General features: G+C 41.4%; 1 protein-coding gene across 10 annotated transcripts in view; it reads right to left on the bottom strand.

The window, feature by feature from the left end:
• The window catches only part of ccdc24 (coiled-coil domain containing 24), a 107,550-nt gene that overhangs the window by 76,465 nt on the left and 10,078 nt on the right, over positions 1-21,007 (bottom strand). For 7 of the 10 annotated variants that reach the window (XM_041208917.1, XM_041208919.1, XM_041208918.1 and 4 more), the window contains one exon: positions 1,495-1,667. In XM_041208917.1, coding sequence (XP_041064851.1) covers positions 1,495-1,667 — 173 coding nt within the window. Of the gene's footprint in view, positions 1-1,494; positions 1,668-5,591; positions 5,611-21,007 lie in introns of those variants that run through there. The other 3 variants (XM_041208926.1, XM_041208922.1, XM_041208923.1) reach the window with 2 other exon arrangements.

The raw sequence follows: 21,007 nt of genomic DNA on the forward strand, positions 1-21,007 counted from the left end.
TCAGATGAGAGGCACTCTCTACATGGTCATACACCTACACCCAGCTGCCTACAGTCAAGGAAGAGCTTCATGAACAGTGTTGTTCCATTACAAGCAACCCCATCTGAAGCCCGCATCGCCTTGTGGAAAGACCGGCTCGCCAGTCTTGAACAACCCCCAGTGATGGAAATTCTACCAGATGAAAGCCTTCCCCCAGGAGCTAATTGCAACTGGGCAACCTGGAAGTGCCTTAACAGACTTAGGACTGGTGTAGGTCGTTCAAAGGTGTCACTAAGCAAATGGGGATATACAACCAGCCCGACAACTTGTGAATGTGGAACTGAGCCACAGACTATGCAACATCTCCTGCAATGCCTATCGCTAGAGGAACCCTGCACTGTTGTAGATCTTGCTGAATGCAACAACAAGGCGCAAAAATGTGTCCAGTTCTGGCTGGGCCATGTATAGACTGTCCGTGGACAGGATAAGAAAAACCTTCAAAAAGATTAAGCTACATGAAACTTATCACTGCACCTCAAATATAAAGCAAGGCTTCAGGATATTATTATTCACCATTAATCAGCTGCATTCTACTGATGGCACATCCATAGGTCCAATAGATCAGAAATTGCTCTATTCTGTATGGTACTTGATCCTCTGTGTTTATTTTTACACTCTTCTAATCATATTCTTAAACAGAGTTATCTTTTCTTATTATTTTTTCACTCCACTCCTGAAGGTTGTGACACAAATGCCAGAGTTGAACGCATTTTTGCAGAAATTTCAGTTTCCTTCCAATTTTGATCACAAGTTTCAAAAAGCCAGTTCTCCTTTATCCTCAGCAGAGTCAGTTATACTTATCCAAAACAAAAAACATTGTACAACTCCCATACACCTCAACATTGAGGCCATTAAGAATTTGCATGATAAAAGCAAAATACTGCGGATGCTGGATATCTGAAACAAAAACAAAAATACCTGGAAAAACTCAGGTCTGACAGCATCTGTGGAGAGGAAGACAGAATTAATGTTTCAAGTCCGTATGACTCTTCTTCAGAACTGAAGAGAAATAGAAATGAGGTGAAATATAAGCTGTTTAAAGGGAGGTGGGGTGGGACAGGTGGAGCTGGATAGAGGGCCTGTGATAGGTGGAGGCAATGGAGAGATTGCCAAATACAAAAGGACAAAAGGGTGTTGACGGTGGTAATATTAGGTAAAGGGTGTGCTAACGGTGACATTAAGAGTAGAAAGCAGGATGACCAAGTGACAGATGGCCCTGGTGGGGTGGGGTGGGGTGGGGTGGGAGGAAGGGATCGAAATAGGCTAAAAGGTGGAGATATTTGCAAGAACCTTTTTGCTAATCTGGGCATGTTCCCACATCAACAGAGGGTGGTAAGTTGTGTCTCCTGTCAAATCACACAACTCTACTTGAGTAGAACACCAAACCAAAATCTTCACCATTCTTACAAGATTTTGCCAAACACACAGAATAAAACAATCTTGTAAATACTCTACCTGCCTTCCTTGTGAGCTTTCTTTTGAATATTTAAAAGCAGAAACTGAATCTCTTGCCGAAGCAGACCCTTGATGGCAGGTGCCTCTGGTAGGACTGCATGTGAGACTTGTGATCGAAAGACTGTCAATCTGGTCGCTCTCATCAATCGCCATATTTCCGATAAAGCGGCCACCTAAAATTGAGATCGATATTAAAAGCTATAAACAACTAAAGGAGCTTATTGCAGCAATTAATGAAAAAATAGAGAATAATGGTGAACCAAGATGATGACACATCAGTTAACACAGAGTCTGGGGCATGCTATCAGTTAATAACATATCAAAGAGTCACATGGCATCACAAGTCAGAGGAATTTAGCTCCAGCAGTTTTTTTGTTAAACATGATCTGATTTGGGTACTCAGACACAGACCAGGCTACATTATTCTATGTAGTAGATCATTTTGTTGATTTATTCCATTTTTGGAGTTTGATTTACTGAATGTTGGGGCCATGACAGATGGTGATGTTCAGCAGATTTCTGTGTTCACATGGTTGAAGCAAAATTGTATTGCATTTTGTTGTAAATTGTAATCTCATCCATGGACTTAAGATGGCAACATATAAATCAATATGATTAGCCATCATCATTCAAACCAAAAACAAGTTTCAAGTCATGAAACTTCATACACAGCCAGCTTTTACATGCACTGGCAAATCTCCCACTAATTTGCGCACAGCAAATTATGTTGTTTTATAAGCAAAGGAACATGATACCATGCAATATATTAGTTTGCTGCTGAAGTAAAACTATTCCTTTCAGAAAACTCTGCCAAGCAAAGTTTAATTGTTGGATCAGAGAGCTATGCAGATGAAATAATGTTTGTAAGTTTCTGATTGCCAATCACAAGTCCTTAGCATGAAATAACTGGCTTCCTTTCTCTTTTTTAAAGCTTAAAGGGTACAGTTATTCTGGCTACTTTGTCAATAAGATAGAGGATCGAGGCATTTGAGAGCCCTCGGACTCAGTTGTACAAAGGCAACATGGGGTGAAGGAACAAAAGGGTATGGGGTACACCTTCACAAATCATTAAAAGGGGCAACACAAGTTTAAAAGGTCATGAATAATCCAAATGAAGCACTGGAGGTTAACTTCCAGAAGAACAGAATTGGAAAGCTGGGAAGTTATGTTAAACTTGTATGGAACCTTGGTTGGACCACACTTAAAGTGTTCTGGTCACTGCATTAGAAGAAGCTCTGGCAAAGATACAGTTACAAAGAATCATACTAGAGCTGAGAGATTATAATAATCAGAGAAGGCTGAAAAGGCTGGGGTTCTTTTCTCTAGAAAAGGGAAGGCTGATGGGTGACCGAATACAGGGCTTTGAAATTACGAAAGGTTTTGACAAGATAAATATATAGAAGGTGTTTCCACTAGTGGGGTTCCAGATCAAACTGGTTGATCTTTTCCACCTAAATTCAGCATTTTTTGAAAAAAAAACTTTTCAAAAGGATTTTTCTTGTCTTTCATTGAAGGTGAGGGAGCAGTAGGCAGCGACACAGATTTATACTTCATGCTTGCAGCTGATGATTCTAGATCTGATTCCATGTTGACTGTCAAAGGTGCTACTGTGGATAATCAGACAGAAATCTAACTGATAATACACAGTTGAATAATGAGCTTGAGGCCATAGTTTCAGTTTATTTTAATTTTGTACAGAACACTCGATTGCACCTGTTCTATTAACTATATAACTGAGAAACACGTTGGAGCTCAAAATTGCAATCAGCCTGCTCTGGTGGTAGAATTGCAGATTTTAAGTATGCATGCAAAGACACATATCCTATCCAAACTCTGCAAACAAGGTTATCAGCATATTTGAGGTAAACAGCCTTTGCCCAAAAGGGTTAAGGATATTAGTTGGTCTTGGCATGAAGAAGTTCCAGAAATTTGGAGTGAACAAGGCAGAATCATGAGGACCCAGTTTCCAACTCATTTTTAAGACCTCCTTTGACAGTTACACTGGAGATGTGACCAAGTTGAGCACAGATTTTGGGCTACAATCTACCAACAAACCACCATTAGCTATTCATTTAAAGTATCATCATAATTGCAATTTTGAGTTTGATGCCCTATCTAACATTTCAAATCCACAGTCCTTTGTATCTAATTTCCTCCGGGTATGGACCAGTTAGATAACTCATTAGCTAATGTAGATTTCTAGAAACAAAGTGAAAGTCAGAATCATCTTGCGAGAAAACTCCACCTGGGCAAAGGGGTACAATGATTGAGTTTCTTTTTGGAAAAACATCAAACAAAACAATTCACTGTAAAAAGAAAAGCATGCAATATAGATCAAAGGGTAAAATGCTATTTGAGAGAGCTTCAGGGAAGCCATAGGCAAATTAAACTCTGTAAATGAAACTATAAAGAACATAACCTACGAGCATTTTGTCTTAAATCAAAAAAACTGTGTGTGGCGACAGAGGGTGGGGGAAAACTCTATTCTCCCACTCTTCCCCTTTCATTGCCTTTTCTCACTCTCCCCTTTATCTCTCTCATTTCCCTCCACTATCCCCTGAGCCTCTCACCCAAGACACATGCTCTCTCTCAGTGCTCCCTTGTAAAACTAATGTTTGTGAAAAAATTCATTGATCTCATACAAATCCCTTCATTCAATAACTCCTATTAGTTGTCATGTACATGTAACCATGTCGCCATTAACCCAACATTTACTGATGTGGTCAGAGCATGTTTGTCAATGCATTTCCATTCCTTCCAAATGAAATACAAGGCAACAGTTTTAATTTAGGATTTAAACCAATAAAATATATTATGGAGGAAACTTTATTTCTTGGACTTTGATTAAAATCCAACCCAGACAACAATAACTATGTTAAAAAGATCTAAATGGTAAAAGGTTGGACCAACTTCAAGTAAAATTCCAGAAAGAGAAATCCAATAAAATGTCCAAAAGGAGCGGAAAGACAGTTGGAAAAAACCTTATATCCATCCCAGGGAAGGACGCTTACTCAAACTTTACTGATCATCACAGCGTTCCTGATACATCAAGAGAGCAGTTCCCAGTTTCAAATTACACTCTTAATGCTAAAAAAGACTATGAAACTTTCACTGTCAACCAGATTGTACTCTACTTACTTAAGAACTGTCTTGAACTTTGAACACTTGGCAAAAATATGTTTTTAAGACATCATACCCTTGGCACTTCATGCTCGGCTTTAAGTTGACTTCAGACATTTTAAGTTCTCAATTTAAAATAGGAACATAAGAACAGGAGTAGGTCATTCAGCCCCTCAAACTTGTTCCCTTATTCAATTAGATCATCATTGTTTCATATCTCTCGCTATCCATAACAAACTAAAAGCTAACTTTTTCAGCTTTAACATAATCCACTTTTTGTTTAGCATTTCCTTTTTATATGGTGTATAATTTTTCCATTTAGCATGAACAATTTGCACTTATATAGTGTATTTAACATAGATAGCATCCCATGGTGCTCCACAGAGACAAACAAACAAGCAAGAAAAGAAAGGAGATATTAGGTGGTGTGGCTAACTGGTCAAAGAGGTGGGATTTAAGGGATGTGAGGGAGGGGGTGGGAAATGGAGAAAATTAAGGAGGGAATTTGAAGAACGGGACTTAACTGAATGTATGGCTGCTAATGGTAGGGCAAAGGAAGAAAGGATGCCCTAGAGGCCAAGGTTAGAGAAACAGAGTTCTGGAGGTGTTGTACAGTTGAAGGCAGTTACAAAGATAAGGAAAGACAAGTCCTTGAAGGGATTTAAATACAAGGATGAGAACTGTAAGTTGGTGGGGTTGGGAGTATGTAGACAAGGGAGGACAAGGGTGACTGGTGAGCATGACTTGGTGTGAGATAGGATGAGGTAGCAGAGTTTTAGATTAGCTGAAGATTGCCTAACATTTAACTGGATAAAATTGTAGCTCATCCAATAGTGAATATTGGACAAGTAGCAAGGCAATGGAAGAGTCAAGAAGTAAAACTGTGTCATTAACACACATTTGCCTATGTTGCCCTTGTCAGGCTGCAGATCTTGACTGAATGCATCTATCCCAAAGAAAAACAGAAACAGAAATACCTGGAAAAGCTCAGCAGGTCTGGCAGCATCGGCGGAGAAGAGCACAGTTGACGTTTCGAGTCCTCATGACCCTTCAACAGAACTAAGTAAAAATAGGAAAGGGGTGAAATTTAAGCTGGTTTGGGGTGGGTGGGGGGGGGGGGTGGCGGTGGTGGTGGTGGTGGTGGTGGTGGAGTTGTTGGGACAAGCAGCAGTGATAGGGGGAGATAACCAAAAGATGTCACAGACAAAAGAACAAAGGTGTTGAAGGTGGTGATATTATCTAAAAGAATGTGCTAATTAAGAGTGGAGAGCAGGACAAGCAAGGTACAGATAGCTCTAGTGGGGGTGGGGTGAAATAAGACTGAAAGGACATAAAAGGCATAGATAAACAACGGGAACAATGGGTGGAATACATTTAAAAATAATGGAAATAGGTGGGAAAAGAAAAATCTATATAAATTATTGGAAAAAACAAAAAGGAGGGGGAAGAAACAGAAAGGGGGTGGGGATGGAGGAGGGAGTTCAAGATCTAAAATTGTTGAACTCAATATTCAGTCCAGAAGGCTGTAAAGTGCCTGGTCAGAAGATGAGGTGCTGTTCCGCCAGTTTGCGTTGAGCTTCACTGAAACAATGCAGCAAGCCAAGGACAGACATGTAGGCAAGAGAGCAGGGTGGAGTGTTAAAATGACAAGCGACAGGGAGGTCTGGGTAATGCTTGCGGACAGACTGAAGGTGTTCTGCAAAGCGGTCACCCAGTCTGCGTTTGGTCTCTCCAATGTAGAGGAAACTGCATTGGGAGCAACGAATGCAGTAGACTAAGTTGAGGGAAGTGCAAGTGAAATGCTGCTTCACTTGAAAGGAGTGTTTGGACCCTTGGACTGTGAGGAGAGAGCAAGTGAAGGGGCAGGTGTTGCATATTCTCCACTCTGCTCTCTTGCCCACATGTCTGTCCTTGGCTTGCTGCATTGTTCCAGTGAAGCTCAACGCAAACTGGAGGAACAGCACCTCATCTTCCGACTAGGCACTTCACAGCCTTCCGGACTGAATATTGAGTTCAACGATTTTAGATCTTGAACTCTCTCCTCCATCCCCACCCCCTTTCTGCTTCTTCCCCTTCCTTTTTGTTTTTTCCAATAATTTATATAGATTTTTCCTTTCCCACCTATTTCCATTATTTTTAAATGTATTCAACCCATCGTTTATCTATACGTTTTATGCCCTTTTAGTCTTAATTCATCCCACCCCCACTAGAGCTATCTGTACCTTGCTTGTCCCGCTCTCCACTCTTAATTAGTACATTCTTTTCGATAATATCACCACCTTCAACACCTTTGTTCGTTTGTCTGTGATATCTTTTGGTTATCTCCTCCTATCACTGCTTGCTTGTCCCAACAACCCCCACCCTTCTCCCCCACCACCCCCCCCCCAAACCAGCTTATATTTCACCCCTTTCCTATTTTTACTTAGTTCTGTTGAAGAGTCACGAGGACTCAAAACGTCAACTGTGCTCATCTCCGCCGATGCTGCCAAACCTGCTGAGTTTTTCCAGGTATTTTTGTTTCTGTTTTTGTTTTGGATTTCCAGCATCCGCAGTTTTTTGTTTTTATGTATGCATCTATCCCGAATCCCAGTGTGGTTTCAGAACTGGAAGACCTACAACTGACATGATTTTTTAAAACTTCGTTCACAGGGATGTGGGCATTGCTGGCTGGGCCAGCATTTATTGCACATCCCTAATTATTGTTGAGAAGGCAGTGGTAAGCCGCCTTCTTGAACCATTGCTGTCCATTTGGATTTGAACTCATGTCCCCTGGGCATCTGGATTATTAGCCCAGTGACATTATCACTATGCCACTGCAAGCCCCTCAGTCCAGCAGCTGCAAGAGAATTGCCTTGGAGAAAGGAGACCACTATATGCCAAGGCATTCAACCATGTAAGCAGAAGCAGTCAATTTAAGTTGTTGGAGAAAACTGGCTACCCACCGAAGCTGTTCAATGTGATCTCCTCTTTCCATGACAACATGATGGGTAAGGTCAGCTATGGTGGGGCAACTTCAGAACCCTTTGAGATCCCCAGTGGAGTCAAACAGGATTGTGTTCTGGTATCCACGCTCATTGACATGTGTTTCTCTTTGCTGCTGTCATATGCTTTCAGGTCATCTACAGAACGTGTCTACTTACATACCAGATGGAGAGAAAGCTGTTCAGCCTTGCCCACCCAAGATCCAAGACAAAAAGTACATCAAGTCCTCATCAGAGAGCTGCTCCAAGCTGACTATGCCACACTAAGGAGCATCTATAGCGGCATATGGACAGACACTGTCATGCCTGCAGAGTTAATTTGGCCATCACCATCAGGAAGACAAATATCATAGTCCAGGAGGTTGCCATACCGCCATATGTCAGCACTGATAATGTGATACAAGAGGCTGTTGATAGCTTCACATATCTAGGCTCCGTAATCACCAAAAATCAGTCATTTGGTGCTAAAATCAACACACACACATTGCAAAAGCTGCAGCTGTTATGTCCAAGCTAAGTAAGAGAATGTGGAACAACAGCAACCTGACTGAAAACACCAACTGAGTCTACCAAACCTGCATTCTCAGTGCTCTCCTCTACATTGATGAGACCTGGACAACATATGCTAGACAGGAAAAAAGGCCAAACAGTTTCCAGCTTTGCTGTCTTAATCATATCCTTGGCATCTCTCGGCAGGACAAGGACACCAAGATAGAGATCCTGCAGCATGCTAATTCCATCAGCATACACTCATTGCTAAGCCAACGATGTCTGCGCTGACTCAGCCACATTCACTGGATGGATGATAGCCATATACTCAAAGACCTTTTGTATGATGAATTGGCCAGTGGGACACAACCTCCTGGGCACCCAAACCTCCACTACAAGGATACCTGCAAACTAAATGCGATGATAACAGATACTGACAATTGGGAGACAGTCGCTTATGGCTATGACATCTGGAGGCTGACTGTTTGGAAGGGCATTGGAAAAGGCGAGCAGAAACAAAGGCCCACATTTTTGTAGGGTTGTCAAGAATTCTTTAAAAATGGCAGGCAGGACCTAGATCTGGAAGTCCCACCAGATTTCTGACAGATCCTATTTTTGTCTGTGTGGAAGGAAGTGACTCACATGGGGGAAATCCAAACTTAGCAAGGCCATTTGAACCCAGTGCCAAGTTCAAACAAATCCCATTTTCTCTGTAGCAAGAGCTTTAACCCACTGTGCGGGAGCCATGGATTAAATGTAAATATTCATGAAGGGCAGATGAGGTCTGCAGAACAGTCAAGCTGTGGAGGCATTTAAAACCCCATCCCTTTACAAGCTAAAAAAGCCGACTGCATGTGTAAGTGAGAGTTGAAAAAAATCTGATCTAGCAGTTATAATAACTGTTTGTTGACATTATTCCAAAGGCTATCATTATGTCATTATTAATGCTTGGGTGCTTTCTACACAGGGTCTTTAGGAGATCCTAAATTCAAAGTTTGATTGACAGCTCAAAGAGGTTATTAAAGGTTTAACTGTCTTTGATGTGGGGTTATGAATGCAACACTATTTTTTAAGAGATTAAGTACTTGAGGAGATTTAAATGTTTTGAGTGGGCTTTCATGAAGGGGAGTTTTTTTTTACTATAGTAAAGGCTGTAATAGATATGTAGACCTTTTTCACATTTCATCTCAACATGGTTCCTGAGGTCTGTCCACTGTGGATGCTGGGTGAGTTGGCATGGAGGGTTTAAGGGCAAAAGGTGGCAGGTGGGTTGGCATGAGTTTAGATGCAGGGGTGAGATGGGTGAGGGCTGGAGGACCTAATATTTAACAAAACAACTGGGACCAAGTCCCAGAGGACTGAGGTGTGCCTTTTAAACAGCCTGCCTCAGTACTTGGCAGCTCTTTGGTCACCTCTGATTTAGGTCCAGGGATGCTGGGCCCGAATCCATCCTGTACCTCCCCTTGTACCTGCACCCACCTCCCCTCCACCAAGAGTGAAAATCCTGCCATTCTAGTGAGTTTATCCCAAGGTGGATGTGGCAATTCTAAAAATTTCCTGACTTGCGCTACCCACCTTGGGAGCAAAAATCCAGACCAAAAAGCTTAGCTGGCTGTGGAGGCCAGTGAATTGTGTACCTTGTCAGGCCACTCCCTTCCTCTGCGGCAAATACATTTGGGTTCCTGAGCCACACGAGGCAATGTTTAACACAGAGTTGACCACTACAGCGCAAACCATCATCTTAAAGGAAGGAAGGCCACCACATCAACATATAAGTAAAAGCTGACAGCATGTCTTCAGATTGTATTACCAAGGGGCAGTGGATGGAAGATTAGAGGAAGAGGCCAAGGGTACATTGTAGGGAAATTACATAAGTAAAAGGCCGCAGGCAGGATGAGAAGCAATTGTTGCTTAGTGATAGTGTAAAACAAGTGATACTGAATCAGCAATCTAATTTATGTTACTCCTAATTTTTTGTTTCCATTTTTTGGGAGAGATGTAAAACAGGCTGCCAATTCACCTGTTCTACAAAACCACCGAAGTTAAAGTCTACTCAAGGGATACGTGAAGTGTATCTACAAGGTAGTAAGGCAAAGCAGCAGGGAAGTTCAAGCGTTCTGTTAACATCTTAACCAAAAGTTATGTTGCCAACTGGAAACACACCCATATATCTATTATATATTCTATATATGCAGAATTACTTACAGTGCAAATTATAAATTGATATCCAAATATTACAGGAAAATAAACATTTGAGATGTCACTTAATACTTAATGTCCCAATTATTTTGTGAATGGAATTAATTGTACTGTAAATGCAACTGATTGAAAAATAATCATGCATGTCTGCCTTCCAAACTGCAGTCAATCTCACAGTTTGCTAGTGCTGCTTGATCAATGTGAGCTTTGTGTTACTGTTTTTATTTATGTCAAATGGAAATTCTCCAGTTGTGTCAAATGGAGTACTAATGGTGGTTTTGGAAGGTTGGTGGTGGTGGTGGTGGTGGTGGTTGGGGGGCGGGGGGGGGGGGGGGGGGGGAGGTGGTGCAGCATGGTATAGGGGGATGGTGGAAATGACGGGTGCATGTGGAAGGGATGTTTCCTGTTTATGTGAAGTGTGAAAGGCAATTGTTAATTCAGCTCAGGTCAAACAGTATTCTGTTTCAGGAATGTTTAAACAAAACTTTAGTTTAATTTCTCAGTGGCCTTTCTCTATATTCTAGCCAGCATCAGTTAAATGGCGCACTGTAAGATATAAGTACATATCATGAAGTGTAATACAATCGTTATACAAATTTCTCTTCCTTGCTTGCCATTCTGGATCCTACTCCCAGACCTCTCCCAATGCTGATCTAAACCATCTATCAAAAGTTATAAATCTCTAACACAGAAATGATGCCCCCTCCTTCTAGATAGGAAATACCTGGCTCACAGCTACTGCCTCCAAACAATAACATGTCACTAACAGTTGCGACCATCACAAACTCTTGAATTTTATTAAAGCAAAACTCTTTTACAGCTGCAAAACTGATGTGTTTTACCTGTGAATTTTTTTTTAAGTTTGCTTTATACTGGCTGCCTTAAAAAAAAGTCCATCAAGGCGAGGAATGAGTTTTATAAACAGAACCCTCTCGACTTTAGGCACCCAGCATCAGCATCAAGAACTCCCGTCAGAAGATAGGAGATTTACTCCACACCTACACTGCCCCAGTGATAAGTCTCACCCGCAAACCAGAAGACTTTCCCTGTTGTAGATCAAGTAGATAAAATCTATGCACAGTTATCACTGGGGTTTCTATTTCTAAATAGAATGCATCAAGGATCATTATTATTTTTTTCTAATTCTACGGTCCCTCCTTCAGCTCCCTCCACACCACCTGCCAATTTACAGGGGCTGGAAGTGAAGGCAACTCTCCTACCTACAGAAATTCTATAACCAGCCCCTGAGAAGGTGCCCATGTATGTTGTGTGTACAGGTGACATGTGGCAGAGACATCAAGCTATCAGTTCACAATGAGAAAATTAATGATTGACATCTACCATCTACAAGGTACACTGCAGGAATTCACCAAAGCTCCTACAACAGCACCTTCCAAACCCATGACCACTACCATCTAGAAGGACAAGGGCAGCAGACAGATGGGAACACCAGCAGCTGGAAGTTCCCCTCCAAGTCACTCACCATCCTGACTTGGAAATATATCGCTGTTCCTTCACTGTCGCTGGGTCAAAATCCTAGAACTCCCTTCCTAACAGCACTGCGGTGTATCCACACCACATGGACTGCAGTGCTTCAAGGAGGCAGCTCACCACCTTCTCAAGGGCAATTAGGGATGGGCAATAAATGCTGACCCAGTCAACGATGCCCACATCCCGTAATTTAAAAAAAAAATCAGGATCATGATGAGGGAACAGATGGAACTCATAATTCAAGTCCTACGTGTGCAGAGAGAGGAGAGTTTTAGACCAGGGGAGGGAGTGGGAGTTGTGGGAGGGCAGAGAGCTGTGAGAACATGAGGCAGAGAGAATGGTGAGAACAGGATGGAGGGGAGAGAGCCGAGGGGGAGGAGGGGAGAGCACTGAGAGAGTGGGAGGAGGGGAGAAAGTTGAGAGAATAGGGGAGAGGACAGAGAGTGGGGCATGGGGGAAAGAAAGTTGAGAGAGTGGGGCAGGGGAGAAAGTTGAGAAAGCAGAAGGAGGGGAGAGAGTTGTGAGAGTGGGGAAAGGGGAGAAGGAGATACAAAATCATTTTGAAGGCTCTGGAAGCAGTGATGAGTAATGCTTCAGTTTGAGAACCCCTGATTTAAATGTAATAATTAATACAATAGAACATTTGCAATGAAAGACTGTCTCAGCCTTGTCTGATTATTTGAGTTTAATTTAATCAAATTACCCATATGGTCTTTTAGCCAACAATGAACTTGAAGCCAAATCTCAATCCGGAGTGAGAGGTGCATTTAATGTGTCTTGCTCTTAGGAGAAAGCAAACAGAGTTGCAGGGTTTTTGGAAGGGGTTTTCCTGATCATTTCCCCTGACAAATGAGAGTTGTGCCAACTCCATGGAACCTGTGGGCCTGTCACTGCTACTTGGCTTCTCGAACTAAACTTTGCTGGAATTGATTTCTAGGCCAGGCAACTGAAAGGGAATTTCTACGCCCTTCTCTATTTGGTAACTTAAATCTGATAGTGCAATATTGTAACAATCTACACCAACCTGCTCCTTCTTAATAAAACATGAACAATAATACAAGCACCCAGGCATGTGGATCGATCAAATTCACCAGCAACAAAATGGAGGCTGGCTCCAGCAGATCTCACAATAACCAGCCAGAGTTTCACTGCAGAGCATGCCAGGAGTTGTAGTTTTATCAAAGTGGCTCACTGCAAGAGTTCCATTAGGGTCTAGTTTCGTCTCCACAGTGGTCATTGCTGCCTCGGAGGATGAGCTCGAGACTTCAATTGCTGGTCCTATGACTCTACCAGAAGTTGCAACCCACAGTTTGAGAACCCCTGCTCTTTAGTATATCAGGCAACAGAGCAAGCTCACAAAATAACCAAATTTTCCTGCCTTGGATGTGATGCCTGACCTTCCCCACATCTCTAGTAGCACAGCTAAGTTTCATGAACTTGTCAAACAGAAGATCATGGCCATAAAATCACATCCTATCACATCACAGCACTCTGATGCTCCAAAACACTTTATAATTGAACTTGAATCAATCAGGCTAGTTGCATTTCTGGAATCAATTCTATTAAGTCAGCAAATTTCCATGGATGTCTCTCTTCATTCTTCAGCTCAAAGTTTTATATCTGTTTGAGTTCTGTGACTGAACAGTATGAGAATCTCATACATTTCCTCAATGACATTAACCAACCCACTTTACAAAAGCTATATGGTAGGAGCAGAACAAACATATTTTAAACAGCTCAAAATCCAAGCTATACTAAGAGCTCATTCAGAGAGCTCAAAGGGGCTCTTGAAAGGTTTTATTGTGCTTTTCAAAAAGAAAATGGAGTCTTGGCTCCATTCACTTCTTTAAGATTTCATTACTGTACAATTAAATCACAAATTCCAATTTATCAACTTGCAGACTGTACTTACACAGTTGCCTTCTCTCCACCCCGAAGTAATTTCCCCTCATAAATAACTCACACATATTTCATATGGTTTTCATTACAGATTTATTCCATTATGTGCACCACATTTTTCATTTATTGCTTTATACCAGGTCCTCACTAACACCATTGTTTCAGTCTGGATTATTGTCAAATTTTCAGAGAAAAAGATCAACTGGTAAAGTAACTAGAAGAGGCAGGTGGAGAAGCGCCATTAGGTTCAGTCAGCATCTTTTTCATAGATCTATGACTCTATCTACCCACCACTTCCTTAACGCATTATCTAACCAGAAATGCGTCAGATCGTTTCTTGAACCCATTTAAACTGCAGTCACCAGCAACTTCTTCAACATCCGGGTAAACAAACGTGAGATGCAATTTAATGTGGGGGGAAAACATTAAGGAATGCGAACGTATCCTTAATCAAAAAGTACTGAAGGGTTTGGATGAACATTGATATCAAGGGTTTGAAATACATGATTCTTAAAACTGTGAGCACAAGTAGCTGTAATAACAACAAAATTGATTTAGTGGTTTCATAATTAAGAGCATAGAGTATAAGAGTAAGGGGACTGAAGCGGTTCAAGAAGGCAGCTCACCGCCACTTTCTCAAGGGCAATTAGGAATGGTCAATAAACACTGGCCTAGCCCACATCCCTTGAATGAATACACAGAAGGTAACATTCTTAAATGCACAGTTAAATTACAGTGTGTAGTTTTGGATGTCCCATTATAGAAAGGGTTCATTCATTCATTCAATTATGCATGCTATCCAAAGGCAGGTCCTTGGCTCATTGTCTGATGCTTCATCCTGAGCTGTTTTCATGGCAGTTGATGTCAGTGATTTGCTATTGCTTTGCACTCTCAGCGACAGGGTAAGGAGGCAGCTCCCAAGTCTAGCTCGGCTGGAATGGGAATTGAACCTGCACTGTTGCTGTTATTCTGAACTACATGCCAACCATCTAGCCAACTGAGCTAACTGGCCCCATAGAAAGGCTATTAAAGCCAAAGAGAACATACAGCATGAGGTGATGCCGGCTATAGCAAACTATATTTATGATATGATAGATTTGAGATACCAAAGGAGATTTAGCAGACATCTTTATTAAAAAGCTCAATAATTTCAAAATAAACAGAGAAATGACACATCTTCTGATCATGGAGCCAGTGATGAGGGAACACAAGAACTAGGAGGAGTAGGCCATTCAGCCCCTCAAGCCTGCTCTTCCATTCCATAAGATCATGACTGATCTAATTATAGCCTCAATTCCACTTTCCTGTCTATACCCCCTTGTTGATCAAAAATCTATCAAACTCAAAAAATCAATTTGAAATCATGAAGAGAGTGAGGGGAGATTAGGAGACACGTCTTTACAAAAAGGTTGTTGGAACATAAAATGCTTTGTCATAGAGAGTGACTTAGGCAGAGACCCTTAGCTTTTATAAGGGAAAATTAGATAAATATTTTGAACAGAAAGATACAAATCTATGAAGAGAGGGGAAGGCATTAGGAATAGTTTCCAAATCCAATCAACAGCAAATCAAATGACCTCCTCCTGTGCTGAAAAGATCTGTGGCGCTTCAACCTCCAGGTAAAGAAATTCTCTGATTCTCTGCGGCTTACTTTCCTACTCCTAGAATTCATAATTTTTGAATTTGTGACCCTTGGTATTTAATTAAAGAGGCAGGTTTTACAGAAAGTAGAAAAGGAGGCGGGAGGCTTACGGAGCAAATTCTAGAGCTTAGGGTCTAGATAGCTGAAGGCAAGACCATCAAGGATGGAGCATAGAGTGGCAATCCACAAGAGGTCAACAATAACAACATACATTTACATACAGCCTTTAACATAATGAAACGTCCTAAGGTGCTTCACAAGAGCATTATAAAACAAAATTTGACACCAACCACACATGGAGATACTGGCCTGGGTTTTCGCAGTCAGCATTGGTGTGGTCCCACTACGGGTCAATAAATTGTTTGTTCATTTTACAACTGTTAATGGGCTAATCGTAATTGATTGAATTTGCAATCGTTAATTGGGTTAGCTGGAATAATATGGTCACAGAAACTCGGCCTTATTGATTGAATTTTACAATCACTATACAAACATACAAATTAGGAGCAGGAATAGGCCACTTGGCCCCTTAAGTCTACTTTGCCATTCCATAAGATCGTGGCTGATCTGATTGTAACCTCAACTCCACATTCCTGCCTTGTTAATCAAGAATCTATCTAGCTCTGCCTTAAAAATAATTCAGCACCTTATGAGGAAGAGAGTTCCAAAGACTCACTATCCTCAGAAAAAATTTCTCCTCATCTCAGTCTTAAATGAGCGACCACTTATTTTTAAACAGTGAATCCTAGCTCTAGATTCTCCCACAAGAGGAAACATCCTCTTCACATCCACCCTGTCAAGAGCCCTCAGGATCTTAAAGGTTTCAATCAAGTTGCCACTTACTCTTTTAAATTCCAATGGATACAAGCCTAACCTGTACAACTTGTCCAACCTTTCCCCGTAAGACAACCTGCCGATTCCTGGTATTAATCTAGTAAACCTTCTCTGAACTGCTTCTAATGCATTTACATCTTTCCTTAAAAACGCGACTAATACTGTACACAATACTCCTGATGTGGTCTCATCAGTGCCCTGCACAACTGAAGCATAACTTCCCTACTCTTGTAATCAATTCCCCTCACAATAAATGATAACACTCTGTTAGCTTTCCTAATTACTTACTGTATCTGCATACTAGCCTTTTGTGATTCATGCACTAGGACTCCCTCTGAATCTCAGAGCTCTGCAATCTCTCACCATTTAGATAATAAGCTTCTTTTTTATTCTTCCTGCCAAATTGAATGATTTCACATTTTCCCACATTATACTCCATTTGCCAGATCTTTGCCCACTCACTTAACCTATGTCGCTTTATAGCCTCCTTATGTCTTCTTCACAATTTACTTTCCTACCTATATTTGTCTTGTCAGTGAATTTGTCAACCATTCCTTCGGTCCCTTCATCCAAGTCAGTTATATAAATTGTAAAAGGTTGAGGCCCTCGCGTAGATCCCTGTGGCACACCACTCATCACATCCTGCTAACCAGAAAAAGAGCCATTTATGCCTACTCTCCATTTCTTGTTAGCTAGCCAATTTTCTATCCATGCTAATAGGTTACCCCCTACATCATGACCTTTCATTTTCTGCAATAACCTTTGATGTGACACCTTATTAAATGCCTTTGGAAATCTAAGTACAGTACATCCACCGGTTTCCTTTTATACACAGCACGTGTGATTCCTTCAAAAGAGCTCCAATAAATTGGTTAAATGTGATTTCCCTTTTACAAAACCATGTTGACTCCACCTGATTGCCTTGAATTTTTCTAAGTACCCTGCAATAACATCTTTAATAATAGCTTCTAACATTTTCCCTATGACAGATGTTCGGCTAACTGACCTGCAGTTTCTTGCTTTCTGTCACCCTCCCTTTTTGAATAAAGGAGTTACATTTGCTATTTTCCAATTTAATGGAACCTTCCCTGAATCTAGGGAATTTTGGAAAATTAAAATAAATGCATCAACTACCTCACTAGCCACTTCTTTCTAAAGTTCATCCGGACCTGGAGATTTGTCAGCTGCAGCTCCAGCAATTTGCTCAGTACCACTTCCCTAGTGGTTGTAATTTCCCCATGTTCCTCCCTCCCTTCCATTTCTTGAGTAACAGCTATTTTCAGGACGTTACTTGTGTCCTCTATAGTGAAGACGGAAGCAAAATATCTGTTTAATTCATCCATCTACCTACTTTCCATTATCATTTCCTTAGACGCACTTTCTATAGGACCAATGCTCACTTTGTTAACTGTTTTCTTATTTAAATATATATAGAAACTCTTACCATCCATCTTTATATTACTAGCTAGCTTTCTCTCATACTCTAATTTGTTCACCCTCATTAATCTTTGTCATTCTTTGCGGTTCCTTATATTCTTTCCAATCTTCTGACCTGCCACCTGCCTTTGTGTAACTATATGTTTTTTTCTCTAAGCTTGACAATGTCTTAAACTTTTTTAGTTAACTATGAATGGCGGGCCTTCCCCTTGGAATTTTTCTTTCTCATGGGAATGTATATATTCTGCATAGTGTCCTAGGGCCAACCATCTTCAGTTGCTTCATCAATGACCTTCCTTCCATCATAAGGTCAGAAGTGGGGATGTACACTGATTCGCTGATTGCACAATGTGCAGCACCATTCACGACTCCTCAGATACTGAAGCGATCCATGTCCAAATGCTGCAAGACCGGGACAATATCCAGGCTTGGGCTGATGAGTGGCAGGTAACATTCGTGCCACACAAGTGCCAGGCAATGACCATCTCCAACAAGAGAGAATCAAACCATCGCCCCTTGACACTCAATGGTATTACCATCACTGAATCCTCCACTATCAACATCCTCAGGGTTACCATTGACCAGAAACTGAACTGGACTAGCCATATAAATACTGGGGCTAAAGAGCAAGTCAGAGGCTAGGAATCCTGCAGTGAGTAACTCACCTCCTGACTCCCCAAAGCCTGTCCACCATCTACAAGGCACAAGTCAGGGCTGTGATGAAATGCTCTCCACTTGCCTGGATGAGTGCAAATCCAACAACACTCAATAAGCTTGACACCATCCACGACAAAACAGTCTGCTTGATTGGCACCCTTTCCACAAATAGGGGGGAGCAGTGGCATAGTGGTATTCCAGAGACCCAGGGAAATGCACTGGGGACCCGAGTTCAAATTCCACCACAGCGGATGGTGAAATTTGAATTCAATTAAAAAAAATAAATCTGGAATTAAAAATCTGATGATGACCATGAAACCATTGTCGATTGTCATAAAAATCTATCTGGCTCACTTTGGAGAAGGAAATCTGCCGTCCTCAACTGGTCCAGCTTACTTATGACTCCTGGCTCTTAAATGCCCCCTGAACAAGGGCAATTAGGGATGGGCACAGACCCAGCCACATCCTATGAATAAATAAAAAATAAATAATTCACTCCCTCCGCCACCAATGAACAGTGGCAGCAGGGTGTACCGTCTACAAGATGCACTGCAGAAACTCACCAAGGCTCCTTAGGCAGCACCTTCCAAACCCATGACTGCTACCATCTAGAAGGACAAAGGCAGTAGAAACATGGGAACACTGTCACAAAACTGTAACGTTTCACAATATTATTGTGGTTTATTGCAGTGTAGGTATGAGTGTAGATGGTTCTGTCCCTGTGATTTAATTAGAGTCCGATAGGCTGCAAGCTTGAAAGTAGCAAAATAAGTTAAGGGTAAAAGGCATTTGAAATGCTAATGAGTAAACATGGATGAGATCTTAGCATGTGGGGTGTGAAGGAAATTTGGAATTTTAGATAAGTGCAGGAGCCGTCTGGGTTTCAAAGAGGTGATAGGATGTTTACAACTAACAAGATAAATAGGGCAAGGTTATTATGGTTATTTTTCCCAAAAGGTACAGACCATATTGGCAACATAAAATATTTTTATATTATGAGAAAAGTACATTTCCAAAGACATATTGAACAGTGGAATTTACAGATTAAAGAAGGAGAAACATATATAAAGAAAGGAAGGATGGTGATGTTGTGGGGCCATATAAGAGCTAAAAGCTATAAGAGTGAAACAGCCTCGGGGAAGCCTCGCAAAAGTCTGCTGTGTCCAGTAACTAAAGTTGGAGGAAAGCCTTTAGAATTCAACTGTCGAGTGGGTGCTGTGGTAAATTTGCTGGCTTGCTATTTAAATTTAAAATCTATTTTGGACTGTTGCCTTAAGAACATAAGAACTAGGAGCAGGAGTAGGCAATTCAGCCTCTCAAACCTACCCCGCCATTCAATACGATCATGGCTGATCTCATTTCGGCCTCAACTCCAATTTCCTGCCCTCTCCCCATAACCTTTCAACCCATTACTAATTACAAATCTGTCTATCTCCTCCTTAAATTTATTCAGCATCCCGGCATCCACTGCACTCTGAGGTAGTGAATTCCACAGATTCACAACTCTTTAAGAAAAGTAACTCCTCCTCATCCCTGATTTAAATCTACCATCCCTTAGCCTAAAACTATGGCCTCTCATTCTAGAATGCCCCACAAGGAGAAACATCCACTCCAGGTCTACTTTGTCTATCCCCTGTCTACTTTGTCTATCCCCTTTAGCCTTTAAAGGAGGTGTGTAGTTGGGAGTCAATTTAATTAGGAATTTGGGGATTTGTTATATTAAGTAATTGTAATCTTCTGTATGTGCTCAAAATCTTTTTTGTTAATAAATGTTTTAATTTAGTTTTTAAAATCTCTGAAGGTGTTAGTGGACTCATTACTTTTGAATTCAGTGCCCAAATCTTCTCACAATAAATACAAATTGCAAAGCCGCTGTGACAGCGTGGTCAAGTTTCCTTTGTGGTTTTGGTCCACCTGGCACACATCACCTGCCATATCATAACAACACCACCACCTGAAAATTCCCCTTCTAGTCACTTACTATCCTGACTTGAAAATATATCGTTGTTCCTTCACTGTCGATGGGTTGAAATCTTGAAACTCCTTCCCTACCAGCACCATCGTTGTACTTACACCATAGGGACTGCAAAGGTTCAAAAAGGCAGCTCACCACTACCTTCTCAAGAGCAATTAGAGATGGCAATAAATGTTGGCCTAGCCAGCGATGCCCCCAGCCTGTAAATTAATTTTAAAATGTCTGCCACTGAACCTCTATTGACCTATCCCTTAACCTCATTTGCTAGTTCGCTTCAGCTGGCTCTGCTTTCATGCCCTCATTATAGCCCTTAATTAAGCTTAAAATACTCAGTTTGGACACATTCGTTTCTCCCTCAAAATAAACGTAAAATTCAATCATATTACGATTGGGTAGTCTGAATAATATGATTACACTAGGGGGAAGTATAAGTATAGCTACTGTAACTATTGATTCTTTGAGAGGGACTTAATACCTAAGTATTTCTCCCCTGCATACGCTTGAATAAACTTTAATATTCTGCACATCTCTGCCTCCGGAGTGGTGAGCGAAATCCCCTCAACAGGATTGACTCAAGATCCCTTTAAAAATGGTGGGTAGGTCCCAATTCTGGGATTCCTGACCCCATTCCCAACCTGTCTAATTTTCGGGAATGCCTTTAAAGGGTGCGGACTGGATCCCGTCAGAAGCCTGCATCCAGTTCTCCCGACCTGGCTGACTCCATTGCGGAGATACATATTAACATAGGAATCATGGGCAGTAGGAGGCCATTGGGCCCCTCGAGTTTGC

The sequence above is a fragment of the Carcharodon carcharias genome, chromosome 16 (assembly GCF_017639515.1).
Source record: "Carcharodon carcharias isolate sCarCar2 chromosome 16, sCarCar2.pri, whole genome shotgun sequence".
NCBI classification, from domain to species: Eukaryota; Metazoa; Chordata; class Chondrichthyes; order Lamniformes; family Lamnidae; genus Carcharodon; species Carcharodon carcharias.